This window comes from Sinocyclocheilus anshuiensis, unplaced genomic scaffold (genome assembly GCF_001515605.1).
Source record: "Sinocyclocheilus anshuiensis isolate Anshui unplaced genomic scaffold, SAMN03320099.WGS_v1.1 scaffold267, whole genome shotgun sequence".
Taxonomy (NCBI): domain Eukaryota; kingdom Metazoa; phylum Chordata; class Actinopteri; order Cypriniformes; family Cyprinidae; genus Sinocyclocheilus; species Sinocyclocheilus anshuiensis.
In genome coordinates, this window is record NW_015552637.1 from 3,118,759 (window position 1) to 3,131,752 (window position 12,994).

Consider the following 12,994-nt stretch of genomic DNA (forward strand, 5'->3'; position numbering starts at 1 on the left):
ACCTGTATGACTGTCATAGTTTATTCTAAATTATAGATTATTAATAATAAGTAAATCGTTAAATAAGAATAATGAATAAATTATGGAAGAATAAATAAATAGAGGTAATAATTTGAAACTGTGGTTACATGATTGCAAAATTAAATGAAAGTTAGTGTGTTGCCAAGGCTGTTGTTTGTTTTTTAAAGTAACAGAAGGGTTATTGGATGATGCAAAAACTATGAAAATGGCCGATATTTTGGTTTATCAGCATACAACTGTATGTATAATAGAAATTATACAATATTTGGAAAAAAAGTTTTAGTTGGAGTATATCATGCCACTGCTTGACATGTAATTTCAACTCTCCCACCACAGACATCAGAGGACTCTGGTGTTACTGGTGTGCCTGTCTCGCAGAGGAGCTGCTGGACTGTTGTGTCCTTCTGGATGAAGGTTTTGCTCTTCATCATCTTCACTCCAGCTTTCCTGAACTATGCCTCCCTGCAGAGAGAGGGACAGGTGCTGTCAGCCGCAGGTGAGACCTCATCATCTCTTCAAGAGGCTGTTTCATAAAACAAGTTTACCAAGTGAAAGTGACGTGACATGTGGCCAAGCATGGTGACCCATACTTGGAATTAGTGCTCTGCATTTAACCCATCCTAAGTGCACACACACCCGGAGCAGTGGGCAGCCATTTATGTTGCGGTGCCCGGGGAGCAGTTGGGGGTTCGGTGCCTTGCTCAAGGGCACCTCAGTCGTGGTATTGAAGGTGGGAGAGAGCGCTGTACATTCACTCCCCCCACCTACAATCCCTGCCGGTACGAGACTCGACCCAACAACCTTTGGGTTAAGTGCCCGACTCTCTAACCATTAGGCCATGACTTCCCCGTAAAAAGCAAGGCTTATTTCAGTTATTCTGACTTATTCTGAACCAAATCAACTGACAATACGTCAGACTAACTGAAATAAACCTGGCTTATTTGGTAAACTTGTTTTATGAAACAGGCCCCAGGAAGACCTTAGGATCATGTGCAGTTTGGTAACTTCCAGCTCATTTGTTTGAATATTTCTTTCGATATGTAGGTGCTCAGCTAATTGATATCGGCCTCGGCCAAAAGATCCATCTGTTGTGCAAAGGACACGGACGACCTGTTGGTACGTTAAATTAATAGTTCAACCAAAAATGGAAAAAGAGTGATATTTATATTGTGGACTGTGCACAGTGAAAATTATGTTTCATTTTTGTTTCAGTTGTTCTTGATGCTCCAGCAGGGATGTCTTCAGATGTTTGGTACTATGTGCAGGAGGATCTCTCATTATCAACAAAGGTTAGTTCAAACAAACTGCCACCACGACTACTGGACGTTTGGAAACTGGTAATACATTTCATGTAGCTTCATGTATGAATGTGTTTTCTGTACATGCAGTATACACTGTCATATTTCCCCATTTTTGAATGGTCACCACTGGCACATAATGCAACAAAGACAGCTAAAGTCAACAGATTTTACTAATAGACCTACCAATCTCTGTGTAAAAGTAACATAATGATTAGGCCTGTCACGATAACAACTTTTTGTTGTGCGATATATTGCCCCATAAAAAAATTGCGATGTGATATTATTGTCATTTTAAGACCATTTTATGCCATTTTAAGACAGATTTTTCCCTGACCTTCTTTTCTCTGTAAATTAAGGGTGCACACTATTGCTGAAAAACACAATCCCTACTTAGCAGTCAGATGCCTGTATGCACAAAGGCACAGGTCCCCAAACAAGGCCATATCTGCAGATGAAACTTTTTTTTGTAGAGGCATTTTTTAAATTTGAACTAGCACCTCATGACTACACCACATTATGTACGAGAAGCTGCAAAAGACACAGGCGCAAGTGGAATGCAAAAAACATTTTTTTAAATGTTATTGTGTTTTTTTATGTAAATATAATGGGCAATATATTACGTCACCAAAAATGATTGAGGTCATGTACATATATTGTGCGATAAGTCGATATATTGATTATTGCGACAGGCCTAATCATGACGCTGACATCTTTCTGAAATCATTTTTAACCCCCAGTAGTTTGGCTCCTAATCTCAGGTGAAAATTGCCATTTTGACCCCCCTCTACAAAATAGTGGATTACTCAGTAAATATTTATCCAAGACATTTAATGTTTTGGCTTTTATCACTATACATGTTTATCTTTCTTCAGAAAAATTATTAGCAAAATCAGAAATTTGAGTCGGGGACCTCTGATTGAGTTGACACGGAATGACCCAGTTAATATTCAGTAATATTATTGATTTTGAATTATTGAACTGCACTGACACTATGGAATGAGTTCAAAATTTGAACTGAATTGAGTAAAATAATGACACTCCACTCCGACACTGAACTAAATTGAATCAACATTGAGTTGACTTGTGCTGAATAACAACTCTATTGCCTTCTGTAGAGCTGCTATAGCTGAACTGAACATGTTTCATAACTGATGAAATTTGCAACGTTGACATGGTTATTGAACTCAATCCTCAAGCAAAAGAGCCGCTTCATCGCTGACAAATGATAGAGACATTTGCAAGTTTTGTTTCCTACAGTGGACTGTGAGTAAATCGCCTAAAACTGTATCATAAAAATCCACCCCAACCAGCATTCTTTTTGTTTTCTTTCTTATAAAGTATCCCATTATTATTTCAGAAACCACTGCAAATGATTCAAGGTTGTGAGTGAATTGTCCAAAAATGTAGACCTACTTGCAATCCTGTTTGATCAATTAGATAAATAGTGATTCATTCATGAATATTACATTGCTAGATCTGATTGTGAACAGGTGATGGCAAACATATGACGTAATTGCAGAAATATTGTCAAGGAAAATGATTCTCAGGTTGGTATACCTTAATCATCAGATAAGGAGTTATCAGTAATAATTTTCTGGAGGCCAGACAAAGCGGAAAATGTGATTATGTAGCTTTCCTCCCTTTTTCACTGTATATGATGAAATGTGTTTGTATAAATTCAGTCTTAACAAGATTATAAGGCCACCCAGAATATGTGATTTTTTTTTTGCATCTGTGTGGCTTCATGTGTTGTTTCTACAATTTTTTTGTGAAGTTAGAAGAAAGTTTAGTAAATTACTGGTGAATCATGATTTGTTCATGAAAAGGTTTTTTATGCACATATTTGTGTGTACTAATTTTTGAATGAGATCCTGTGACTTCTGTATGATTTGCTAATCAGTTTGACTGATTCAGTAACTTGAGTGTTTTATTTTACGAATTGAATGGCATGTTGTGCTCTACTGTGTGTTAGTTTTTTTCTTACAGTCAGCGAGGACAGCACAATTGATTTGATGATTGCTGACAATGACTTTATTGTTGCCTAGTCGTATTCTCGTCAAATGTTATATAATTCACAAGCTCACATCTCTGGCATGTCAGCAAACCTACATTTGCAAAATGACTCCTATTTCACTGATATCTATCAGGTCGTAGGGATGTTTTATGCATGTGATTCCAAAACAAAAACCACTTACTTAACGGGATTAAATGAGCTTTTTGCCATTTAGAATGAACTAATGAAAACTCTTCCATTAAGGGGATGATAAGAGTAAGCCTTTCACTGATGTCGTGTACAACATTAAATAAACAAAGCAGCACCAGTTTTCATTGATGCGAGTCATTACTTTAGGGACATAAAGGCATTATTGATTTTTCTGCTTCTTCAGAGAAGTTACAAGACTTCAGCTTTCAGAGCGTGTGCTGCTGTATTACTCTAGTAATTCAAGGCAGTGAGGCGGTGAAGCATTTCTGTGACATGCTGTCAGAACAAACCTAGTTGTGAAGTGTTGAAGATTCCTGCCGATGGCCTGCATTGCAGTGACTGTCCAGTAGAGCCAGACGATGTAGCAAACATTTGTGATAATTGATGATTAAAGGAGTTGCAACATTAAATTGTGCAACATTGTGAATATTACAATATGTTTAATGTACACTTTATTTGCAGGTGAAGTTTCCTAAAGGAATTATCAACGAGGTTTTTGTTTTTTTTGAGTGTCAGTTGAGGTTTCTCCTGCTGTCATTTTCATGACACCTGATCTGTGATCTGTTTCTCAGGTGTGCACCTATGACAGAGTCGGTCTGGGTTTCAGCCGAAGAACCCTGCAGAATGAAACTACAGGCACAGAGAAAGTCTGGGGAATATCAACCACTGGAAGGTATGAAAGTGTCTTAGTCTGAAACAACCCTCTACGGACACCTTGGCAATTGAATCGTCATTGGCTAGTACATTTTTTAGTATATATATATATATATATATATATATATATATATATATAATAAATGTTTGTAAAATGGCACAGTTTTTTAAATATCTGAAAGTACAGTGTTTCTGTAAAAAAAAAAAAAAGAGAAAAAACTAACAAAAATACTGATAAGATAATAATGATACGAAATTTAACTAATAAGAACAATATAAAATGCACTAAGGATTAATGAGCTGCTGGATTCATGAATATTATTCAGGTTGTGTGCTTCGCTCGAACTGATTTGCTGAAATCAAAAAATTGACGCGTTTAAGAAAGGCAGGGCATAGAGGAGAAAAAATAGTGTACAATATGTGGAAAAGAATGTGTTTTTTGAACCTTAAACCGCATAAACACATTTCATTACACCAAATACACCAAATAATGTTCTTTTTAGCAGCATCATATGACCCCTTTAAAAGCTGAAGAATTCCAAAGGAACGCTGTTATTTTGACAGGAAAATACAACAAAGAATATCGTTTACATGTAGTGCGTCAATTCTCTCTCTCTCTCTGCGTGTGTGTGAGACAAAGCGACGGCGAGTTGTGCGCCTTCACTCTATAGAGTTCACGGTACGTTAAATATAGGTGCGTTGCACATCCATTCAGATGAACTGAAAAATAGCACATCGCTTAACGGAGAGTGAAACTCTGAAGTCAGAGTGTTCGGCGAGTTAAAATATATCTGTGCTAAACTTATACTTAGCCTCCAGCTCACACACTGGCGATTAAAATCTGAGAATTTATTAGCCATTGACTAATATTAGACATAATTTAGTTGCCCAGAGTGAATATTTAGTCGTATATGCGAGTGATTTACTCGCAATGTAGAGGGTTGCAAAGTGTATTTTAGTTAAATAAATGCTTGTCACTACATTAGGCAGGACACTTTAACCATATTTCAAAGAACATAAATTTTTTTTTTTATTACTTATAAAGATGTACTTAAGACTTACTTAAGTGGGTCAAAAAAGCAGTTTGAAGTTCAGATATTTTGCTGAAAGTCATTTTTTAATTTAAAATGAACTATATTTGTGCAGCAGTGAAACTAAACAGTTTTCCAAAACTGTAGGTGTGACAGCACCAAAAAATAACATTGGCATCAATTAGAGCATCAATTCGAGCATTCTGGGTCCATAAAATGAAAAGTTGACCTCCTGACACAATTTTAAAAAACTGATATTGCTATAGTTTCTATATATATATATATATATATATTTTTGAAAGAAGTCACTTAAGCTCATCAGCCCTCATTTATTTGAATAAAAATACAGTAAAAATATTGTGAAACATTATTACAGTTTAAAGTGTTTTCTATTTGTATATATTTTAAATGTAATTATATGTAATTTATTTAAAAGAACTGCATTTATTTGAAATAGAAACATTTTGTAACATTATGTCTTTTTTAACCAATTTAACGTGTCCTTGCTAGTAAGTGTTAATTTATTATTTTAATAAATGAATAAAAAGAGAAATCTTACAGACCCTTTTTGAATTGTAGTGTACTTGTTTACAATACATGAAGATTTTATGGTTATATTAGGCAATAAATCTAAAAACAAAGAAACACCCCTCCCATGTTAATGGTTTTAATCCACACGCAGGTGTCTGTGTGTCTCGTATCTTTGACATTGGCCTGCTCTACTATTCAATCAGTGCTGTAGGACAGAGATGTCTTTGTCCTTGTCTTCTGGCAAGACATCCTGCCTTCAGGTTTATTCATCCTACATGTGGGAAGATAAGTCACTCTTATCTTGTTGCTGTTGACATGATAACATTTCTTCATGCATTAAAGTGATGTGTAGTGAGAGGACGGGGAGTTGGTTATCAGTGTCCTCTTTTCTCCTCTGTCTGGCACGTTTAGAAGGCAAACAGCAAGATTTAATTTTCCTAAAGTTCAATAAGCCAGGAGCAAAAATGTGGAGTATTGTCCTTTTTGTTCTTTCCTGAAACCTTTTCATTTGGAAACTGACTTGATTTGATGTTGAAGGAAAGCCAATAGTACATACTAATTAAATTTTTAATTTTTGACAAGGACATGTGCTGGTTTGTTCTTAGACTTATTGACTATATATATATACTACTGTACAAAACATTGTGCGTAATACTGTATCCTGCAGTGTGCTCAACTTGATCTTTTTCCAGTGTGGTCAAAGAATAAATATCAACCACTATTACACACATTTTTCTTTACTCATTATTTGATACTTATATTTAATGTTTATATTGGAATATTATATTTTGCACAAAATGTAATTAAAAATGCAAACCAACACTTAAATAATACCAGGACAGCACTTGCTGAATTAAATATGAAGCATAATGATTTTTTTATAATGAATATTCACTTTTCACCTTAATTTAAATGAAACACCAGAAATGTGTGCTTAATGATTAGACACAGCCCAAAACAATCATAAATATAATAATAACATGCATAAATGTAATAGCATAAACAACAATAATAATAATTATTGCTATTTTAAATAATAATAATTATTATTTCATTTTAATTTGGTTTATTATGCAAAAAAGTAGAAATAAAACAAATATTAAATATTTGTTCTGTAAAAAGGAATAATGGAATCTATACTGATATCAGTCTGAGAAAAGCAATGTCGGTCAGTCTCTAGTTTTTCTTGACCCCCTGCATATCTTGAAGAAATACTGCAGTAAATCACTCAGTGCCCACTGAATCTTCATGGCCTTTTTAGTTAATGAGGATGTCAGAAATAAAACCCATTAGTGTCTCATGGTACACAGTGCTTATTAGTTTAGTATGTCAGCCTCTGGTTTGAGGTCAGTTTGTCCTTCATGTAACATCACTGACCGCTTTAAAAACTGGGCAGCAGTCTGGGACAGTGGGCGTCCCGTCTGGAGGTGAAACGGACATGTGTGTCATAATGTGTCTCAGTGATTAATGAACTGTCAGATGAGTCATGTCTAGACTTTATTTGCACAAACCTGCACTCATTCCTGACCTGTATCTCTCCTTTCTTATCCTTCAGGATGGTGGATGACCTTCATCGATTGGTCAAGGCTGCAGATATAGCCACACCCTTCATCCTGATTGGCTCTGAGTTGGGCACGCTCAATGGCAGGTTCTACAGCCACATCCATGACACGTAAGTCATACTGTTCTGTTTGGAAAAAATGTCAGTCACATATCTGAACATGTCAGGAAGTTTGTTACCACCACAGAATGCATGTTACATTTAATGTTTTTGAAAGAACTCTTTTATGCTGCATTTATTTGATCAAACTATAGTAAAAACAACAATATTATGAAATATTATTACAGTTTAAAAACACTGTTTTCTATTTAAATATATTTGAAAATATAATTTATTCCTGTGATGCAAAGCTTTCCAGCATCATTACTCCAGTTTTCAGTGTCACATGATTCTTCAGAAATCATTCTAATATGTTGATTTGCTGCTTAAGAAACATTTCTTCTTATTATTGATTAAATCTTTTGTTCTGCTTAATTTTTGTGGAAACCTTGATACATTTAGAAGTTTGGAGTAAGTAAGATAAAAAAAAAAAATTAAATTAATCTTTTTATTTAGAAAGGATGCATTAAATTGATCAAAAGTGACAGTAAAAACATTTATAATCTTACAAAATATTTATATTTCAAATAAATGCTGTTCTTTTGAACCTTTAATTTATCAAAGAATCCAGAAAAAAATACATCAGGGTTTCCATAAAAATATTAAACCGTAAAAGCATTGGTAACAAGACATTTTCAACACTGATAATAATAATAAGAACCATTATTAATATTATTATATAAGTATATAATTGAGCACCAAATCACTATAATAGAGCAATTTCTGAAGAATCATGTGACACTAAAACTACAACTTTGCCATCACATAAATAAATTACTTTTTAAAATATATTAAAATAGAAAAAAGTTATTTTAAATTGTAATAATATTTCAAAATATTGCTGTTTTTACTGCATGTTTGATCAAATAAATGCAGACTTGAGGAGCAAAAAAGACTTCTTTCATAAACATCATAATTATTTCAAACTTTTGACCAGTAGTGTGCAATACATTGGCAAATAGTGTTATATATGCCTAACAGGGTTTTTCTTCCAGACATTTATACCTGTCACGACCAAAAGATCCATCAGAGCAGCTTGGGACTGACTTTTCGGCACACACTCCCCCAACCCCACCTCCACCCTCCCTCCATCTGACAGATTTAACGTTTCATCTGCTCTGATGTGCAGCTTTAAGACCCATAAATTCAGCTGCGTCAGGCCTGTAGCGCCCAAGGACTGAAAATATTGTCCCCGCTGCAGCTCTGAGCCCATTCATCTCACTCGATAGATGCTGTTCATTTCTCAATCGGTGTGTGGGGTCTCATCTGAGCTCTAGAAACATCCTCTTTGTGGTCTTTTCACCGTCTCTCTCTGTCTCTTCAGGCAAGTGTCTGACCTGGTGTTGATCGATCCGATCCCAGAGGATGTCTTTGAAGAGGAGAAGTGGCAGCAGTACTGGTGAGTCATCAGCTGAGAGAGAGAGTGTGAGGCACAAACATGATTTGTCAAATCCCAGCTCCATCCTAATGCTGAGAGCCAGAGGAAGAAATTAAAGGTGAAGTGTATCATTTTTTTTAAAGGTGTTAAAATGCTTTCTTTTATTTTTAGTAAGCCATTCAGAAGTTGATTTCCCTGAAAAGGATACAGACTGTTGCTGTATGAAAACTACTCTGGCCAGACACAATGAAAACAATATTTTTTTGTTGTTGCAATTATTAAGTTTGGTTATGCTATAGGAACAAATATTACGCACTTCACCTTTAACTAGTTTTTACAGGAAAATAATTAATTTAATCAAGTATTTGACCTGTTCCATATTTATTGATACACAGCTGTAGTATCTAATTTGATTGACAAAAATGATACTATTGTATTGCAACTTTAACATTTATATTACATTAATATTTAATATACATGGAAATACTATGGAATTCTTTGAAATGATTTTTTTCTGAATTTTATGGTGGTGTGTATGTATATGTTTGTTTATATACAGTATATTTGTAAATGTTAAAATATATATATATATATATATATATATATTTATTGATATATTTAGATATAATTTACATATTTATATGAATTATTAATATGATATAGATATTAAATTTATTAAATTAAACAATCTGTTCATATATAGCCTATTATACATATATTTTATATATATTTTCAGTATAAAAATAATACATTTTCAAAATTCATATTAAAAAAATATTTGAGAATTTCTTAGTATCTGGTTTGTCCTGAGCTGACATAAACTCCATACGTTTATACAAAACCTTATAATCCATGTTATTATACCATTTTAATATTTTTACTTTTAAAAATGCATTTTACTTGTACAAATAATAAGAATTTTATGCTAAAATCCATGTTATTATTATATTTTTTATTTTTTTAATTTTTTTAAATGTCCCAATCAAATTGAACCGATTGGTGACTCTAATTTGACTTTTTTTCTTCTTTTTTTGGTAAAGATTTGAATTGAATCATTGTAAAAGCAAATATTTACTCCGGTAATGTTTACATTTACCACATCTTTCGTCAGAGCTAAAAGGAGCAAAAACTGAGCTGCTCAGTGCTCACAGACACTAATATACAGCCAATGTAAGCACTCATTAAATATTTAAACAGCCAGGTACAGCTCCAATTACATGGGTATTTACAGCTAGTTGCAGTTTATGTCCATAGTTAAGCATGCTGAAGCTATTCAATTTCAGTGGAAGTCAGTAAGAAATAGAGTCGCATTTCCTGGCCTCGTTCTACCTGCTATTGGAGTCATTTAGAAGTGACATGATCGCAATTCCTCAGAGATCCCTTTTGCACTGCTTTAAAAGCCCTTCCTTCCTTCATGGAGAATATCCCGTTTCATAAACTTCTACCTCTATTATTTATCACGATTATGCGACTCGAATGAGTTCAGCTAGATAAGAAATGAATATGCCCGGATTGACTAATTTGTACATGACTGGAGGTGAAGCAGCGCCATTTATCTGGGAAATGTGCGCAATTACGCTTTGATTAATAGATGCTCGTTCCATTGAGTGCAAGACAGTGTACATGCAATCCAATTACTTAAGACACACTGAAATAAATGTTGTGGATATTAACTCAGGGCTTAAGTTAATATTCGTATCATATGAGTTTTATTACTGATCTTACTTAAAGAGCAAGAGCTGCTGGTTTAAATTAAAGATGCTGAGGATGTATTAAGCAGTTCTGCTTGCGATTATGTGATAGCCATGCAATATAAAATGAAGTCTTTGGGGAAAAATTGTATTAGAATTTTATTTTAGAACAGCTTCACAGGCTGGAATGATCCTTGGAATTTTTTTAAATCTATTTTTATTATCTGCAGTTATTGTCATAAAATTATGTGTTTAAAAATGCTGTAATATTGATCCTTGACAGTGTTATATTGGTATTATTTCTGTACTGTTATAGTTTTTTTTTTATTAGTTTTTAATTTCATATTTTCAGTGTTTTTTTATTTTAAATTTGAATCATTTTGTTATGTGCTTGTCATTTTTATACGTTTTTTATATATATATATATCTATATAGCTTTTATTTATTTTTATTTCAGTTTTACTAATTTTAGTACTTCAGCTTAGTTTAGTTGCTTGCTAAGGCAACGTTTCTAATTTTTGTTTACGTTTTTAAGTTTAAATTGTTCATCTTTTATTTTATTTTTCAGCATTATTTCCTTTAAATCTCCTAAAGCTATAGATTACAGTATCAGATATATAGACAATTAGATATGTGTTTTATTTTCATTATTATTTGATTAAATTCTTATTATTTGCTTTCAATAGGATCTTTTAGGATTGGTTCCAATTTTATATTATGATTTAAATTCCCGTACCAAACTTGCACATATTGCTTCAGGATTTTTTGACTAACATGACTTTCTAGGCCCATTTCCTGCTTACCGATTCATTTTATGTTACTAAGTGTCTCCAAGGTGTGTCAAAAGCAGGCGTTAATTCTTTGAGCGATGAGAGGCTTTTACATGAGGTGTAAACTCAAACCATAAATACTCTTTGGTTTGCTGACTGCAGTGGTTCCGTGTTCTTTTGAATGGATTTAATTGGGTCACAAGTCTGTGTAATTGCCGTCTCCTTCCTTTTAAGAAGCCTCGTGTGGCGACTAAGAGATAAACTGCCGGTGTCCAATAAGGACAGCCGACGCACCTGAGGATGACAGCAGAGACGGTATCAGCGTCTTCCCCATGCCAGCAGGATTTCCACATCAAAAGAGCGTCTCATTAACGCTGCCTCACTCTAAAATGAGTTCCGTTATATCCGACAAAATGAGTCACCCCTAATCGCTGGAGAACAAAACGGAGCAGCAGAGTGTCCCGGCTCTCATCCGGTCTGATCTCTGATGTGCGGTCAGGGACTCGGCAAATACTCCCAAGTTGTCAGATCATGAAAATCATCTGGCACTTCAGAGGTGACTTGTCAAGTTGAATCTACCCATCCTGGAAAATCCAAGTTAAATCAGAAAATTGGGTAAAAATGGGTTTTGCAACAGTTTAAGTGATCTGGGCTATTAGCTAGTGGACCATCTTGAACCAGCAACAAACAAACCAGCTTCTTTTCCTAACACTGGTTTTAGCTGGGTTTTCCAGTCATCTCGGATACGGTTGCTAGCGAACAGATGGTCTTTTTCTGTTGATTTTTTTTTTTTTTTTGCTGTGCTGACAAAAAGCAGCTGAATACAGTTCCTGTGAGGTTTACATAGTACAGACTGTGTTTTTGCTTTTGAAGGAACAGAAGCAGCTGTCAGAAAACCCCACGCTGGCATTTACACGTAAACATGTCAGAATTGTCAGATTTCAAAGTCTCTCTCAAGAGGGATTTCCCCAAGATAAAGTATTTTCTGTCTGTGCATCCCGTCTATCAATTGGCACAATGACGCTCATAAAAATCAGGAATTTATTTAATATGGCTGATAAAATAAAAAAATAAATAAAAAATCAGTACTGAAATTTTTCGTTATTCTGCCTTGAGTGTTGTCTATCTATCTGTCTATCTTTTTTTTCTTTACTTAGAGATCCTCATTTGAGTTCAGCTAGATAAGAAATGAACATGCACATTTATTTATTTAGACATCAAGCATATTTTTATGGCATAAAGACATGAATGAATGAAATGAAATGACTTTGAATATTAAAATATGTTCTTACAAGACTGGCTGAGTATTGGCACCATTTTGGCCACCATTATCTGTGGATATTTTATTGGCTGTACTTGTAGTTACCTGTCAGGAAAAATGTTTAAAGGGGTCATATGATGCGATTTCAATTTTTCCTTTCTCTTTGGAGTGTTACAAGCTCTTGGTGCATAAAGAAGATCTGTAAAGTTGCAAAGACTAAAGTCTCAAATCCAAAGAGATATTCTTTATAAAAGTTAAGAGTCAGCCACACCTACCTAAAACGGCTCGTTCTAACACGCCCCCACATATCTACCTCACTATGTGGGAAGATTTGCATAAGGCCGCCCAAATGTTCACACAAAGAAAGAAGGCGTAACTTTTATTCTCGCTGTAGTATTGTTGCCCCCGCCATATCCTGAAGACGCTGTGTGCTTCTTTGTGAAAGCAAAACTACTTTGTTTGGTCTTCCAAAAGAGGACGATATCCGCTTCGT

General features: G+C 34.4%; 1 protein-coding gene across 1 annotated transcript in view; it reads left to right on the forward strand.

Moving 5' to 3' along the window:
- LOC107666836 (uncharacterized) overlaps nucleotides 1-12,994 on the forward strand; it is a 26,015-nt gene that overhangs the window by 1,541 nt on the left and 11,480 nt on the right. Inside the window, exons 3-7 of the mRNA XM_016458321.1 lie at nucleotides 1,066-1,137; nucleotides 1,234-1,310; nucleotides 4,098-4,198; nucleotides 7,297-7,413; nucleotides 8,726-8,800. Of these exons, the coding sequence (XP_016313807.1) occupies nucleotides 1,066-1,137; nucleotides 1,234-1,310; nucleotides 4,098-4,198; nucleotides 7,297-7,413; nucleotides 8,726-8,800 (442 nt within the window). The remainder of the gene's footprint in view (nucleotides 1-1,065; nucleotides 1,138-1,233; nucleotides 1,311-4,097; nucleotides 4,199-7,296; nucleotides 7,414-8,725; nucleotides 8,801-12,994) is intronic.